Source organism: Salmo salar, chromosome ssa10, assembly GCF_905237065.1.
Source record: "Salmo salar chromosome ssa10, Ssal_v3.1, whole genome shotgun sequence".
In the NCBI taxonomy this organism is placed as follows: Eukaryota; Metazoa; Chordata; class Actinopteri; order Salmoniformes; family Salmonidae; genus Salmo; species Salmo salar.
In genome coordinates this window covers 22,463,332-22,480,778 of record NC_059451.1, presented here as the reverse complement: position 1 = coordinate 22,480,778, position 17,447 = coordinate 22,463,332, and the positions used below count along the sequence as shown (strand labels likewise).

The window sequence follows — 17,447 nt, the reverse complement described above, 5'->3', positions numbered from 1 at the left end:
TGCTGTGACACCGCCCTAGACCATGACGAACCCTCCACCTCCAAATCGATCAGGCATCCAGAGTACAGGCCTCGGTGTAACGCTCATTCCTTCGATGATAAACGAGAATCCAACCATCACCCGGTGAGACAGAAACGCGACTCGTCAGTGAAGAGCACTTCTTGCCAGTCCTGTCTGGTCCAGCGACGGTGGGTTTGTGCCCATAGGTGACGTTGTTGCCGGTGATGTCTGGTGAGGACTTGCCTTACAACAGGACTACAAGCCCTCAGTCCAGCCTCTCTCAGCCTATTGCGGACAGTCTGAGCAGTGATGGAGGGATTGTGCGTTCCTGGTGTAACTCAGGCAGTTGTTGCCATCCTGTACCTGTCCCGCAGGTGTGATGTTTGGATGTACCGATCCTGTGCAGGTGTTGTTACACGTGGTCTGCCACTGTGAGGACGATCAGCTGTCCGTGCTGTCTCCCTGTGGCGCTGTCTTAGGTGTCTCACAGTACGGACATTGCAATTTATTGCCCTGGCCACATCTGCAGTCCTCATGCCTCCTTGCAGCATGCCTAAGACATGTTCACGCAGATGGGCAGGGACCCTGGGCATCTTTCTTTTGGTGTTTTTCAGAGTCAGTAGAAAGGCCTCTTTAGTGTCCTATGTTTTCATAACTGACTTTTTGCCTACCGTCTGTAAGCTGTTAGTGTCTTAATGACCCTTCCACAGGTGCATGTTCATTAATTGTTTATGGTTCTTTGAACAAGCATGGGAAACAGTGTTTAAACCCTTTACAATGAAGATCTGTGAAGAGTTTGGGCTTTTTATGAATTATCTTTGAAAGACAGGGTCCTGAAAAAGGGACGTTTCTTTTTTTGCTGAGTTTATATTTGAGATTCTACAAAGTAGCCACCCTTTTTTGCAATGAGAGCTTTGCACACTCTTGGCATTCTCTCAACCAGCTTCACCTGGAATGCTTTTCCAATCGTCTTGAAGGAGTTCCCACATATGCTGAGCACTTGTTGGCTGCTTTTCCTTTTCGTCCAACTCATCCCAAACCATCTCAATTGGGTTGAGGTCGGGTCATTGTGGAGGCCTGATGCAGCATTCCATCGCTCTACTTCTTGGTCAAATAACCCTTGCACAGCCTGGAGGTGTGTTGGGTCATTGTCCTGTTGATAAGCAAATGGTAGTCCCGCTAAGCGCAAACCAGATGGGATGGCATATCGCTGCAGAATGCTGTGGTAGCCATGCTGGTTAAGTGTGCCTTGAATTCTAAATAATCACTGAGTATCACCAGGAAAGCACCATCACATCTCCTCCATGCTTTACAGTGGGAACCACACATGCATTGATCATCCGTTCACCTACTCTGTGTCTCACAAAGACATGACGGTTGGAACCAAAAATCTCAAATTTGGACTCATCAGATCAAAGGACAGATTTCCACCGGCGTAATGTCCGTTGCTCGTCTTTTTGGGCCCAAGCAAGTCTCTTCTAATTGGTGTCCTTTTAGTAGTGGTTTCTTTGCAGCAATTCGACCATGAAGGCCTGATTTTGTGAATCAGGCTGCCATAGGGCAGCGCACAATTGGACCAGCGTCGTCCGGGTTAGGGTTTGTCCCGGGGTAGGCCGTCATTCTAAATAAGAATTTGGTTCTTAACTGTCTTGCCTAATTAAATAAAGTAATATTTAAAAAACTTGAACCCTGTGAAGCATTTATTTGGGCTGCAATTTCTGAGGCTTGTAACTCTAACCTTTTGGTGGTCCTCACGAGAGCCAGTTTCATCATAGCACTTGATGGTTTTTGCGACTGCACCTGAAGAAATGTTAAAAGTTCTTGAAATGTTCCGCACTGACTGACCTTCATGTCTTAAAGTAATGATGGACTGTTTTTCTTCTTTGCGTATTTAAGCTAATATGGACTTGGTCTTTTACCAAATAGGGCTGTCTTCTGTATACCACTCCTACCTTGTCACAACACAACTGATTGGCTCAAATGCATTAAGAAGGAAAGAAATATGACAAATTAACTTAACAAGGCACACCTGTTAATTGAAATGCATTCCAGGTGACTACCTCATGAAGCTGGTTGAGAGAATGCCAAGAGTGTGCAAATACTTTCATCAAGGCAAAGGGTGGCTACTTTGAAGAATCTCAAATATAAAATATATTTTGATTTGTTTAACACCTTTTTTTGGTTACTACATGATTCCATATGTGTTATCATAGTTTTGATGTCTTCACTATTATTCTACAATGTAGACAATAGTAAAAATAAAAACCCTTGAATGAGTAGGTGTCCAAACTTTTAACTGGTACTGTATGTTTTCAAACTGAGGCGATGAATGATTATCTTATACACACACAGTTATGGGTCATCAGCTCATATTTTCTGCTCCATTTTGCAGTCTGTCATATCAAGTGTCAGGCGTTTCACACGTTAGAAGTCTGGTTTTGCCGCCTCAGCAGAAAGAATGCATATTGTGGAGTATTCACCTTCGAATGTTTTTGAAAAAGCGTAATGTTTCTCTTGAGCCCCAGTCAGATCAGCAGCTTTTATGTGCTATCCATTAAATCAATATCTTAGGCGCAAGCAGAATTTAATGGGGACTAGTTAAACAGGTAATTAATTTCAATTAAGTAATTCAGAGCATTTGGATTGGAACCTGGTGCCCTCTTCAACCCTTAAGGACTGGATTTGCCTTAATTAACAAATATCATAAGTAATTGATCAGTAACCAGCATCTCTGGCCCAGCAGAATGAGATGTACATGGTTCGATTCGATGACACTACTTTGCTGTAGCTCTGAGGCGGGCTACAGGTTGGATTAGAATAGTTTAGGAAAATAAACTGACAAAGTTCTTTAATTTAAACCCTGGTTATAAAGGGTATAAGTAAAGACTCCTCGGCCAACTAACTTTTTAGCTTGATCATGTTTCACTTTGTCATAGATGTGGTCTCCATGGATAGATGGTAATTTAGCTTACGCTTCACACATCCACATACTGGGTATGCATGTGTCCCATGAGGGAATCAAACCCAGAACTGCATGATGTTGCCAGCACCATGCTCCAACCAATTCAGTCATGTGAACAATATCTGGCTGTTAGTGTAAACTGAAATTATGTCTAACAATGTTCTCTCCCCACAGTGTATTCTGGGATCTGTACTGCGCTGCTCCGGACCGGAGAGAGACATGCGAACATTCCAGCGAGGCCAAGGCTTTCCACGACTATGTGAGTCAACCTGTCACTGGTGTTGTCAGAGGCACAGTGGCCATTGTCACGTGGTTCTGTGTGGGCTACTGATAACAGCTAGACATTCAATGTTAATTTTGCATCATCAAATTGAGACATTTGCGTGCATGATTGTTTTGGTCATGATATGAATGTAGTGTTGCTTGGTCTCTTACTGCAATAGGTTCTATCCTCCTAAGCTTAGTGAAACAGTTTCCTGGCTACCCCTCTCACTTCCTCCCTGTGACCCCTGACCTCAGAGCCTTACCTAAACTGTCTGCTGAAGGTGAAATGTCAGGCCTCTGCAAGGTTTTTATTGGCCTTCAAATGGTTTCAATAAGGGTGGGAGCAAATAAAGCAACTTGGTGAGCTGTTGGCCTGGATTAAGTGCAGTGCTGGGGCTGATGCATGGGGCCCAATTGGGGGTGGCCTAGGGGTCATGGGCTTGCCTTCCCTGACCCTCTCATCTGCAGAAGAGCTGGATGTTCCCTGGCGCTGGAATTGATGTGCTGCCTGAACATGTGGAGGGCCTCAGAGTGGCCGGCCTATAAAAGGAGGCTCTTTGTTGACGCCAATCTCGGACTGCAAATGACCATGTTAATGTGCCCACTGATTGTGACCTCTAGCTCATTGGCGGGACCTGAATGATTTGAAGGTTAAGCTGCAGCCCCCTCGGACTTCATCTGCATCACTCAAGGCAAATGCGTTTTATTTCTTATCACCGCCATACCATAGTGCAGTATTCTCCTTTTTGGTCATGTTTTGGCTATGCTAAATAGTGGTATGACATACCCTTTAAAATGTTTCAAGTAAGGCTTATGCAGCTAATAGGTTATGTTGGTCAGATTGTATTACTACTAGTTTGTCGTTCACCTGGCCAGTTAGGAAAGGAGCTCTGGAAATGGGTCATGATAGTTCTATTCCTGCAGTAGACATTTTTAATTTAGCAGGTTTCCCAGTTCTGTGCAGTTCCATACTCCCATGTAGTCCGACAAGTATGAACAGACCAGACCTCCATCAGAACAGAGTCATTTGTTGTGAGTGTGTATTACACCAGCACAAGATTAACCCTTTAGAAACCAGGGTATGCTTTCATTTGACTTTTTAAAGTGTTTCATTTAAAAAAAAAAAAGACTTCATTACTCAAAATGACAGTGCCGACATGGCTTTTCACTGTGATAGAGATTGTATCTATGTTGGTTGGTGATACGGATTTGCACACGTCCTTGCACTTTGAAAAGCTATAATGTCCAGGTGAGTGAAATAAGTAAACAGCAGGTATATGTTTGGTGTTGTTGACGTTCGATGCTGTGAAACTTGGGGAATTGCTCACAGATGAGCAAGTAATTCATGATAACTTGGTTGGAACAGGCTAGAGGTCGACCGATTTTTATGATTTTTCGATACCAATTATTGGAGGACCAAAAAAAGGCGAGACCGATTAATCAGGCGATATTTTTTATTTATTTTTTTATATTTAAAAAAAAATAAAAAATTAGAATTGTTTTATTTTTTAAATTTTTTAGTTTTTGTTTCATTTATTAAAAAAAAAATACTATGTTTATTTTAATAATGACAATTACAACAATACTGAATGAACACTTATTTTAACTTAATATAATACATCAATAAAATCAATTTAGCCTCAAATAAATAATGAAACAGTTTAAATAATGCAAAAACTAAGTGTTGGAGAAAAGTAGAAGTGCAATATGTGCCATGTAAGAAAGCTAACGTTTAAGTTCCTTGCTCAGAACATGAGAACATATGAAAGCTGGTGGTTCCTTTTAACATGAGTCTTCAATATTCCCAGGTAAGAAGTTTTAGGTTGTAGTTATTATAGGATTTATAGGACTATTTCTCTCTCTATACGATTTGTATTTCATATACCTTTGACTATTGGATGTTCTTATAGGCACTTTAGTATTGCAGTATAGCTTCCGTCCCTCTCCTCGCTCCTACCAGGGACTAGTTAACCGTAAGGTTGCAAGATTCAATCCCTGAGCTGACAAGGTAATAATCTGTTGTTTTGCCCCTGAACAAGGCAGTTAACCCACCATACCTAGGCCGTCACTGAAAATGAGAATGTGTTCTTAACTGACTTGCCTAGTTAAGGGTCTAAAAAAATATTATTATTTTTTTTTTAAACGCCAAATCTGCGTCCAACAATACCGATTTCCGATTGTTATGAAAACTTGAAATCGGCCCTGATTAATCGGTCGACCTCTAGTACAGGCGAGCACATCAGCGGTGGAGCTCGAATGATAGCGCAATCAATCTCATGGAAATAGTTGGTGTTTAGCTGTGTATATAATTCGCTAACTATTTGGTTGATTTGTCTCATTTCTACCGATGTAATTCAAATGGAAATGGCCCAAGCTGCTTGTTATAGCTAGCTAGGTAATCTGTCAGGCAAGAAAAGTTGTGCGTAGCATTACATTTGGGCTGCGCTCACGAAGCGTCAACCTCACTCTCGCTAACTAGCCACCGACATGCAGGCTAGAGTAATTTGTGTTCATCTGTTGGGCTTAGGTTATGGTTTGTCATGTTTGCTAGGTGCAGATATTCATAGGCTATACATTGCGTTATTTTCCTATTATTTGACATGTTAGCTGTCATGTTAGGGTAGACGGCCGCACAGTGGAGATCATATGATGAGTTGGATATTTGTTTACGTAACCATCTAACAAGTTGCTTGTTTTGTCCTCTCTCTACCGATGCAATTTATGTGGAAACTGTCCCAGCTTCGTAACTAATCAGCTAACATTGGCGAACTCTATAGTTAGTCTGTTAGGCAAGAAATCAAGAGTTGAAATAGTTAAAAGATTTACTAAATAAAATGACAATACCGAGGCTATATACAGGGGGTACCGGTACCGAGGTAAATTAGAAAGATGGTGTGTGCATAGTTGAGAAAAAGCGAGGAAAAAAGAGCGAGACAGTGTGAGAGGGAGGGAGAGATTATGTTTCTATAATTGTATCCTAGTTGTTGCTCCTCTCCCCGTGTTACTCTCTTCCTTTAGGTCAGTGAAAGAGAAGAAAGTGATGTGGGGAGTCAGGACTCAGCAGCAAAAGGCAGGGAGGAAGAGGAGTTGGAGATGATTGGAGGGATAGAGATGTGGAGGGAAAGGAAGAGGAGGAGGGAGATGACGAAGCAGAGGGAGAGCATACCTGAGAGGGGAGCCTACGTTTCCATGGTGTGTGTCTGCCCCAAGTCCTACCATTCACCCTTGTGCCACACAGGGGTTTTGGTAGGAATTGATATCTGTTCCAGAGCTTGTAAGGGATTACAACAAGACAATGGGCGGGGTTGACCATCTTGACCAACTGATGAGCTATTGCAATGTTGGACGCACAGGCAGAAAATGGTGGTAGTATGTGTTTTCGGGGATGCTCAACATTTCCATCATAAATGCTTACATTGTGTGGGGACCCTGCAAAGGCCCCTTCCCAGAAACCACAGGCGCTGGGCCCTGAAGGCATTCAAAATGCAGCTTGTGTATTCTCTTTGATATGGCTATAGTGGCAGGAAGGGGAGCCAAGTGTGTGGCACCAGGGCGTGTGGACCGAGTTGTAACTCATTGGAAAGCAGGTGAAGTTTGAAGGGCACAAGTGTGGTGTGCATCCGGAGTGGACGCAGGGCAAAGAGTGGGAGCTGTGTAGAAACCTCCTTTGGGAAGCTCTATGTGTTCTGAGCCATTTTGCAGGATGGGGTTGTGCTACAGTGTGAAATATGACTTTGTCTCACAAATCTTTTATTGTCACTGAACAGTTGTTGTGTTTTGTATCTTCTCTCTTTATCTGACTCATACTTGTTGCATTCACTGAATTGTTGTCAAAGTAGGGTACTATCTCTTAGTGTCAGGCCTGGGCTGTACTAAATCTTGACAGAGGTTACCTACATTTTGAAATAGTCTCCGAATAGGTGTTTGCATTTTTACATTGTTACAGAAGTATGAATTGTTGTTAATCAATTCGTTTTTAAATACTTTCTGAATATTGTCCTCTGATCACATTTTGGATTATTTATTTATATGTAAATACTTGTAAGTATAATATTTCATACTTGGTACATTTTGAGTGAGTAATTTAGTCAAATTTACTACAATTTAAATACTCGTGTTTTTTGTTGTGGAGTGTTAATCATTTTTTGATAGTGAGTGTCTTTACACAATGGAGACAAAATGAGGGTTGTTCCTATTGACATGAATGTGGTGTCATATTAAAGAAGAGGTTGTTCTCTTTAAAACTAAGTTAACTTGTAATTGTCATTTGTTCTTTGTTTTTGAGCCATGTCTGTTTGTTTGAAATGTGAGAAAATTAGCTTTATCTTGAAAATTCTCAGTAATTTACAGCAGCATTCTAGAATTCTATTGGGGTCTAAAGGGTTAATTACATGGTTAATTAAACCCCATGCTTAATTAAAGCTGACAAGTGTCCCCAATTAATCCACACTGAGTGTACAAAATATTAAGGACACCTTCCTAATATTGAGTTGCACCCCCCCCACACACACACTTTTGCCCTCAACAGCCTACTTCTTATCACTTCTTAACCATCATTTATTCCAATAAAATATTTGTTGTTGTGTATTACGTTTGTTTTATTTGATGAATTTATTTTTTAATTCCAAGTCATCTCTATAGAGCTGCTGCCTAAAATTGCTATTTTTGTAGTTCTTCAACGTAAATAAGGCATACTTTCATGACTGCTGAATACCAACTATCAATCACTTAGATCATGTATTTTCAGGTAGAGATTCCTCACGAAGCAACAGCTGCTCTCTAAATCCCCTCATGATTGCGCATGATTCTTAAGTGACGTGTAGTTCGCGAGCGATTCGTTCTTTTTGAACAACTCTTTTTAATGACTCCAGAGTCATGATTTTGGTTTTTCGAGTGATTTGTTCATTTTAGTTGTTCATTAGACCTGCTGGCCGCGATGACTTCTACAGCAGGATTAATATGCGCTGCTCTGGCTCAGCGGCTCCAGAGATGTGCTCCAACAACGAACTGTCTCGTGTGTGAGCAGAAAAATAGATCATACTGCAGGCAGCATAGAGAAGGAAAATACATGTTTAGAACTGATAAATGATAGTATGGTGCAAGAATGAATGCAATCATTTTATTTAATAACAATCAATAACAATCAATTTGATTATTGAATGTTATTGATGGACACCACTTTGTAGAACAAAAACATACACAGCCTTCCTCTGCTGCTCAACACTCAAATTCGTGAACAAATTGGTTTGGGTGGCTGCTGCAGTTCGTAGCCTATTGGGCAAATCTCCCTCGCGGCAGTCATTCCGTTCACAATCTAGTCTGGTTGTGGCAAATAGACCTCGTTTTCAAAGGTATCAATAAATAATTGTATTTTTATGCCTAGCGATCACAGATTACGGGGGAACAAGAGGCTTGTAGAAGCATGATTTATTTCAAGTTTTTAGTTTATCTTTTGCCAGCAGGGGGGTCCTGCGTCCTCAGGGCATTACTGACTCAAATGAACGAAATGAGTCAAAATATTTTTGATTTTGACTGTACGAGTCAAAGATCAGAGTCAGTAAAAAGAGCAGAACTTCCCATCACTAATTCCTCTGTCTATTCCGTAGCGGGTGTAAAAGAAGCACCGACCGGACAAGTAGATGTGAAATAGATTATGGTCGTTGTAGTTAATTACCAAACTTTGTAGAATATTGGCCTGTTACAAACTACAACTCCCTACTACATCGCACAGTTCAGGCTGGATCTGATTTATCTCTATAGAAACAGTGCAATGTGTGCATTGAGCTCAGAAAAAAACGGAACAAAATGGAATTCAAGTAATTGAACCGACGTAGGTCAATTAGTTGTTTAAAAATAACTGAAATTTCAGTTAATCCCTCCGCACTACTCTCGAGGCAGCTAGCTACCTGTCTCAACCGTCAGCTACCCTCCATGCTAACTCTCACGACCCATTCAGCGAGTTGGTGGCAGGACTGGTGGTTAGGACTTCCAAGAAAAGAGTACTTACCTACATCTAAATGTGGCATAGGACCTGAACAAAGAAATAAAGCAATGTCTGCTCAGAATCGTTTAGTGACACGCACACACGTTTCAAAACCGACATGGTCTTCGTAAGGCACCTAACCCACACACCTAAAGATACATTACGTCCTTCGCTCCAGTGTCCAGATGTGGGGCTCCAGTTGAAGGTCCTCTGAGGGGATCTGTCCTACGCAGTGGTCAGCCCAATGTGGTCACTCGGTGTGGATGCTGTGGGGCTTTGGGGACCGCCACAGGGGCTCAGATGTCCTGCTCTTTTTTTGTTCTAATTCAAGGATTAATGGTCAGTTTTCCTTTACCCTTGACCTGGCTGAAGGTCAAAGTGTATCCGCTCGTCCGGGCTCTGTGTGTGATAAGGGGCTTTGTGAAGTGGACATTTGTCTTCCTCACAAGAAGTACATCGATATCACTGATCACCAATATCGTTTGACAAGAAATTATTGTTGTTGGTGGCATGAGAGTATGTTATAATTCCACATTTATCTGTATATTTCTACTGGATGGATTGAGCAGATTGGTTGAACTGTATGAAAATGCATAACCCTGAAACTTTTAAATAAGTTTGTCTATAGTCAAATCTTCCCATCCCTCAGTCATGTTAATTTCCATAACTCTCTGTGTTGCTGGTGGACCCGGTGTGTGTTTGGGGTTACAGACAGACAGGACACAGGGTTAATGTTGTGTGAAGAACCTTACCTTGGGCTGTGGCGGAGGGACCAGGGTGGGGGTGGAGGCGTGAATCCCCCAGGCCTGTCTCTGTCTGATTAACTCCAGCCGCTCCGATCCCTGTGGACCAGTGGCCTGATCAAGTCGCTGTCGCGGCCCGGCTGATAACAGCCCTATTCCCCCGCCATGTCTCCCAGGATCACAGGGAGAAAAACAACACGACTCCCATGAGTCACACTCCCAGGGGGAACAGTAGACTCTGTCTCTGGTGTTAGACTCTGAGTTTGTATGGGTACACACATTTTAGATGCCATCTCTGACTGACTGGTTGTGTTTTGTTGGGTACTGTGTCCACTGTCCAAGGACATGATAGTGGCCCTGGCTGGGTTTGAAGGAATCCACCATGACCCAAACCCTCTCCTATTTCCTTCTCCTGGGGCCTGGGAGGTAGACTTTGTAGGCCTTCCAGATTGGGGAATATAATGTGCTAATCCTCAAATCTGGGGGATGGTTCATGGCTAATCACTGGATTTTGGTGGGATTCTGACTCTGGCTGGGCTCCCGGAACTGAAAGACTCTGCACCCCTGGATGGCAGATCCAACGTGGTACAAACCTTCATAAACACACACCTGAAACACACCACACTGGAGATGCATGGAACGGAAAAACACAGCCTTTATAAATGTTTAAGAGGAATTTTCCTTTATTCCTTATTGTTGAAACTGTTTCATTGATTCCTATTTTTTCTTCAAATCATGTTTACTTACTGAGAGAAATCCACATTCATAATTCTCTTTCCTACTTGAATTTAATGTTCCTCAAAAGAGTGCTTAGAGTGAGGATTTTTTAAACTTTTGTTTTGTTTTTCCAAGCATGAGTCTTCTTTAGGTAATTCAGAATGAATGATGAAATTAATGATTTAAGAAAGTCAGAAACACACTTACATGGGTGTAATGCACCCAAAAATCTTAGGGGTCACACAGTACGTGAGAATGACTGGAGGGTGAAGTTGGACACCTGAAATAGCTTTTTCCTGCAATCTACAGCCATAATTGCCAGGTCGCAATTGTAAATGAGAACTTGTTCTCAACTTGCCCACCTGGTTAAATAAAGGTGAAATAAAAAATAAAAGAAATAAAAATAATCATTATGCTTAATTCTATGTAAAAACAAATATATAAATAATTTAAAATATATATTTTTTGCATATCTCATACCTATTGAGCTGTCTGTACCTGACTGGTGCTTATTTATAAAATTGCTTGGAGGCTAGTAGTCTTATAGAGAAATGACAACCAAAAAAACCCAGGACAAATCTGGAAGGGGCACGTGCTCCTGTGCCCCCTATGGGCAAGACGCCGCTGCAAACATACACAAACAAACACTTTCAGGAAGTAATAATGCTCCATCGTTAGACTTTGGGTGCGTTCGTAAATTCGCTCTGGCTATCTACTCTGATTTCAGAGTACTCTCGCCTAAGTGTGCCAGAGAGCAGAATAATTGATGAATTTACGAACGCTCAACACCGGTTGAATATGGCCGGTGTCTGTAAACGTCTGCAAAAAAGCATAATTAAGTTGTTGCCAGCAGCACAGTTATAATCACCAACACTCTGGATAATATGAAGACAGCCTAACCAGCTCTGCTAGGGTGAGTAAAATGATCAGAGTGAGCTGTTCCTTCATTTGTGTCGGGAAGTAGCTATCAAACTAGCCCACGTTGGCCAGTTCGCTTGGGTGGTTGACTGCCGTCGTGAGGTCCAAACGCTCGGATCAACCCTACTCCTCAGCCAGAGCATCCAGTGTGCACTCTCTGGCACTCCAGATTGAATTTACGAACACACCCTTTGTTCTTAGCACAAGCTAGAGGTCGTGACCCCACACATCTGCGATTCTTGCCACTGTGACATCAGCGCCTCCGGAGTGTCACTGATTTAGTGACAGAAGTGCGTCATTCACAAAGCCGTGTCTTAATACTCCCTGGATGAGCTTCATGCTTGTCTATATGATTTGTTTGGATTGACTATTCTCATTCAGACAGCTATGATGGAGACTCTCCTGTCAGTGGAAGTGGGGGCACGTAAAGGCAGATGCTCATCTAAAAGTCAACTTCTTGTTTAGTTTTTGTTCAACATGTTATGAAAAATAGCAACTGCTGATCATTTGAAAACTGAACTGGCCTGTCTGCTTATGAATTTCCATTTGTAAGCTTTGATTTGGCCTCTCCCTGAACCTTTTGGTAATGACCAGGACTCCTTCCCATCTACACAAAGAACTCCAGAACTCTTCCTTTGTTTGCTGTGAGCCTGAAAAGGTCCGATTGCATCAGGTACAATGACATTCAGGATGTTGGGTCTGTGTGACATGATTTTCTATTGTAAAATATCACTTTGACACCTGCGCTGACTTGAATACTTAAGTGTCATAACCTCTTGTCAGGCGAATAGAGGCAGTCAATAGAGCTGATGGTATAATGTAGGGGTTGCCTTGTGTCAGGAGAGTGAAATGATGTGGGATGTCTCCAATGACACTTGTCTATTCTCTTTTATAGTGGGTCGTCAGAAGTGCACTCAATAGGGAATAGGGTGTCATTTGAGAGGTAGCCAAGCTGTGGCAGACTGGAGTGTCCAGCAGGACTGAAACAGGTGGCACGGGGCTGGAGCGCTTCTCTGTAAACAACAACCATTGAGAAGCCATCCTTTGTGTGTACTTTGTCTGACTGTGTGTGTTTCTCTCATCTAGAACAGGTGCTCACTTTCCCTATTTCAATGAGTCAGTTCAATAAACCGTTCGCTTTGCCTCGGCCTTTCCCTTCGTCTCAACTTCTGTCCTTTACAATAAATATCTCCATCTCATCCTACGTCTTTCTCTTGCCTCGATTTCTCTTAGGTCTGGTGCACAGTCCTCCTCTCACTCTAACACCCCCTCCTCGCTCCTCCTCGTCTCTACCCCCTCTTTCTTATTCCTCCCCCTCTCCTCTCGTCTCCCTCCCTCTCTCTCAGAGGAGATTGATTGGGTAATCTGGCTGTGTGCCAGCAGTGCCCGCTCCGCTCAGGGGAAGGAGAGAAGCGGGGGCGGAATGACGACATGGAGGAATTATAATACCATATAGGGAGACGATGTATGGATGGAGACGGGGGAGGGGGACAGGCAGAGATGAGGTGTAATAGAGGCAGGATTGGCACCGCCATATCTTATTCATATTGTGGTGATATGTACACACTGTAAAGGCATGCCCCATCTCTCTCTCCCTCCCTCCTGCCAGCTCTGTCCCTCTCACGCTCTTACTCATTCCCTCCATCTCTCCCGCTCTCATTCCCTCTCCCTCTCTCTGGCAGGTTTTCTCCTCTCCACTGTTTTCTCTAGCTATCAGACCGTTTGTGGCTCTTGGCTGCGGGGCTGACACCCGTGACTGAGCGGGGCTGTCTTTCTGCTCCATGTTTACTGTTGTCTCCCATCCTCTCTTCTCTCTGCCTGGAATGAAAGGGCCAGTCCACATCTCACATCTCTATGTATCTCTGTGTAGACGTTTCCTAGCTGAACCTCAGAACAAAGGGTTGAAATCTCTGCCCCCGAGCTGTATGGGCGACTGTGGGTCTGGGAGTGACAGAATTATGGATCCTTTTTGTTTATCATTTGCTTCCTCAGGATGATTCTGCGCACGCTTAACCATGCGGTTGGTTGGTGGTATTTAATCTCAATAGTTCTAAGAGGGAGGGCTGTAGGTGGAGAGGTGCTGAATTAGGTTTTCACTCTGCAGATTACACATTTTTAATACATGCCACACAATGACTTATTTGGGTCATTATCAGCTTGGTCTCAATAGTCCTCTAAGAAGCTGCACAGATGCATCCCTAAATGGTTGGTGTCCCCTTTTGGAGGAGTTTAGTTGTGTTACTCAAACTGTATGTGGGCCTGCTGTTGGAAGCCTACTAGCGTAAGTGTGTGAATTTTCTGTGGAACTGTTGATATGGTGTGGAGTTGATTCTATAGGAGGAAGCTACCACAGGCTGGCGAGGGTCAGGTTTGCCCCTGAGTCAGAGGTGTGCATGTAGCCGTGCTCGTCCTGTCTGGAGCAGCCCAGTCACAGCTCCTCTCCTATCCTGCCACTGTTTCATCTACAGTCACACAATGCTTTCAAGTCTGGGGGCTGGCCACACTCCAACCACATCCACACACACCGTTCTGAAAAAATACCCTGCCTGCAGAAATTGGCATAAATTACTGACATTACACAAATAATGCTGCAGCGTCTGCTTTTGGGAAGCCTCACATTTCCCTAGGCGACGTTCCGACTCAGGCCGGCTGTTTTTATTACTGTGCCCCCCCCCACATTGAGGAGGGAGATGGGAAGAGAGGGCGACCTGTTTAGGATAGTGGTGAGTGTCCACTCCCAGCTCTTAGGTAGAAGACCCGTGGTCAACCTGGTCATGCTATATATTCTCTCCAACACCTGTAGAGCTTGTTCCTCTTACAGCGAGGCTCATTAGAGAGCTAACACTGATGGTGATATGGCTTGTCAGTTAATTCCACGGGACTGAAATGGATCTCCAGACGTTCACATTTGTTATTGCTGTTGGGAGTTGTAGATGGAGGCCTTATTTTCTCCCACACAAATCCCCAATCGAATCTACTCACGTTTGAGCTACTGCCTCGGTTAATATAACACACGTTTGATTGCTTGGGCTTTTTATGGTCCTAGAGTACACATCACAATCCAGCTAGGTGTGTGTTTTCAAATGATGAGCAGGGGAATATATAGGTGTATGAAGTAGTGGTTTGCTGCTGATAGTAAACGAGCTAACAAGCGTCTTTGATATTAGCTTTTTGACTCACCTAATTTTCCCATTCTGACTTCGACATCCTTCGTTTTTTTTCTGTTTCAACCACACTGTGTTCATTGTTCTCTGCTCATCGTTCTTGTGCAATCTCTTTTTTTTTCTCTTCTTTCTCTCTCGCTCTCTCTCTGAGAGGAGTCAGTGGGCAACCGTGTGGCTGGCAGCCTGGGCTGGCAGGCTGTGCTGCTGGCAGGCTGTGTGTCTGCTCTGCTGCTAGTGCTGCCTGCATTGGCCGGGCTCTGTCACCCAAGGCCTGCCATTGTACCAGTCTCAAGTACCAGCTGGGCACCCCAATTCGTAATGAAAATAAACCTGCCTCTTTTAATCTGTGTGAGTCAGTCAGTCAGTCAGTCAGTCAGTTGGACACCATGCTCATTGAGTCAAGTGGTGAGACAAACCTGGCTGAGACGTGCAACTGTCTCAACTCTGCATTACACTGCCGCCCTCCCTGATAGGATTAAAGACAAAAACAATTAGTCTTATTTGCAATTTAAATTCTCCCTAAATGCAAACTTAATCCCCCCCCTTTTTTTTTTAAACCGGCAGAAAAAACACAGAGATTCAAGTCTGTCTGGATTTCTTTTAGCTTTATTAACATGTAGAAGTTATCCCGAATAACGGTTGTGCTTTTAGGTTTTTCTATATTTGGTAAACACATTGTTCTTTGTTGAAGGGTTTTGTCAAAATGATGGAAAAAATGTAAAGAATCAGGATGAGAAGTGAGGACCTCATCACTCATGTTTACAGCATCGCACACCATTCACCAAAAATGCTAGTACACACACACACACACACACACACACACACACCCTTGAGGAGAACCTGAGGGTGTTGGCGAGGCATCTCTCCAGTAGGTAAAGGGGAAGCCAGGGGGAGCCACAGAGGTAATCACTGGGTCAGTGGGGAGCCATTACACGCTCAGTGAAAGGCTGGGGAAGTATATGGTATAAAAATAATCATTACTGTGCATTACAGTCACTGTCTGTAAATATGCCCAGGATGGCAGTAAAGGAACACATGCGTGCCGGGGCAGAGCTTCCATCAGCACAGTCCCTTGTCCCCACGCAGACATACAGCCTGTGGGAGCCACTGGGCCGGGTGTGTGGGTGTGCAAGCAAGCACCTTTTTGAGGATCTTTGGCTCCAATTCATGCCAGGTCAGCTGAAATGGCACAAAAAACATGCAATGTTTTAATTTTCTTTATTAAATCCCCTTGTTCAGTAAGAACCAGTACTTATTACCCACATAGCAGTGTGTTTTCATCTGTGTGGTGTGACACAGCCATGTGAAGTCCTTTCCTCTGGCCTGTAGTTGGCGCGTGGTTAACTTGGAGCCTGTACAGATGTGTAGGAGATGAGAGGGGGACACATCTGACACAGCACAGAGGGTCTCTCTCTGGGTTCTGTCATGGCTGCCCAGCACCCCCCTCCCCCCCAGACTGCAGTTCACATAGAATCTCTCTGGGTTCTGTCATGGCTGCCCAGCACCCCCCTCCCCCCAGACTGCAGTTCACATAGAATCTCTCTGGGTTCTGTCATGGCTGCCCAGCACCCCCTCCCCCCAGACTGCAGTTCACATAGAATCTCTCTGGGTTCTGTCATGGCTGCCCAGCACCCCCCTCCCCCCCAGACTGCAGTTCACATAGAATCTCTCTGGGTTCTGTCATGGCTGCCCAGCACCCCCCTCCCCTCCAGACTGCAGTTCACATAGAATCTCTCTGGGTTCTGTCATGGCTGCCCAGCACCCCCCTCCCCTCCAGACTGCAGTTCACATAGAATCTCTCTGGGCTTATGTGAGACTGGCAGGAGACGCATACGAACACACACACACATGTGTGAGGACACACACATGCACACATGAGCGCACACACACACACCGAATGAGAGCACTACCCCAGCAGTCTCTCACCAGCATGGTACTTATTTTTCCTCGCCTTCTGTGCTGAAAGCACTGTGTACTGTTGTCTGTAAAGCCAACCACCGTTCTAATGCTGCTGACTACAGACAGGAGGCTGTCTCATCTCCTGGTGGCAGAGCACAACACAGCACAGACCTATCTCTTTCCCTTGCTCTCTCTCTTCAGTAACATTCTGTGTGATAAAAATATATATTCTACTAGATATACAGTAGTATTATTAATACAAAACTATCAGTGTTGTTTATCTCACTTGGTGGTGTTTATGAGAGTGCGTACTGTACTGAAGTACTTCCATAGCACTGTTGCACTGTGTAAAGAGTCATCTGTCATTCAGTGTAGTCAGTCCCTGTGTGTCTGTTTATTTTTTTTCATGTGGTGTTGACTGCTGTTCTGTTGTGTTGTGTCATCAGGCTGGCAGGCCAGGGGTTATCTAGGGGTCAAAGCAGAGCTGTCCCCTTGTTAATCTTAATTATTCTAATTCTGAAAGGACTGGAATCCAAAATTCAAATCGCACATTGCTTTAACTCTGCCATATCCTCGGTGGTACATTGTGTCCTCGGTGGTACATTGCCTGAACTTTATGAAGTTGCGAAAGCTTTAGATTAGATAATGTCATTTATACTGCTCCCAAGTGGCGCAGCGGTCTAATCCACTGCATCTCAGTGCAAGAGGCATCACTACAGTACCTGGTTCGAATCCAGGCTTCATCACATCCGGCCATGATTGGGAGTCCCATAGTGCGGTGCACAACTGGCCCAGCG

General features: G+C 43.8%; 1 protein-coding gene across 3 annotated transcripts in view; it reads left to right on the top strand.

Moving 5' to 3' along the window:
- Positions 1-17,447, top strand: part of LOC106613785 (single stranded DNA binding protein 4) — a 124,013-nt gene that overhangs the window by 28,960 nt on the left and 77,606 nt on the right. For all 3 annotated transcript variants that reach the window (XM_045687512.1, XM_045687513.1, XM_014216397.2), the window contains one exon: positions 3,137-3,221. In XM_045687512.1, coding sequence (XP_045543468.1) covers positions 3,137-3,221 — 85 coding nt within the window. The remainder of the gene's footprint in view (positions 1-3,136; positions 3,222-17,447) is intronic.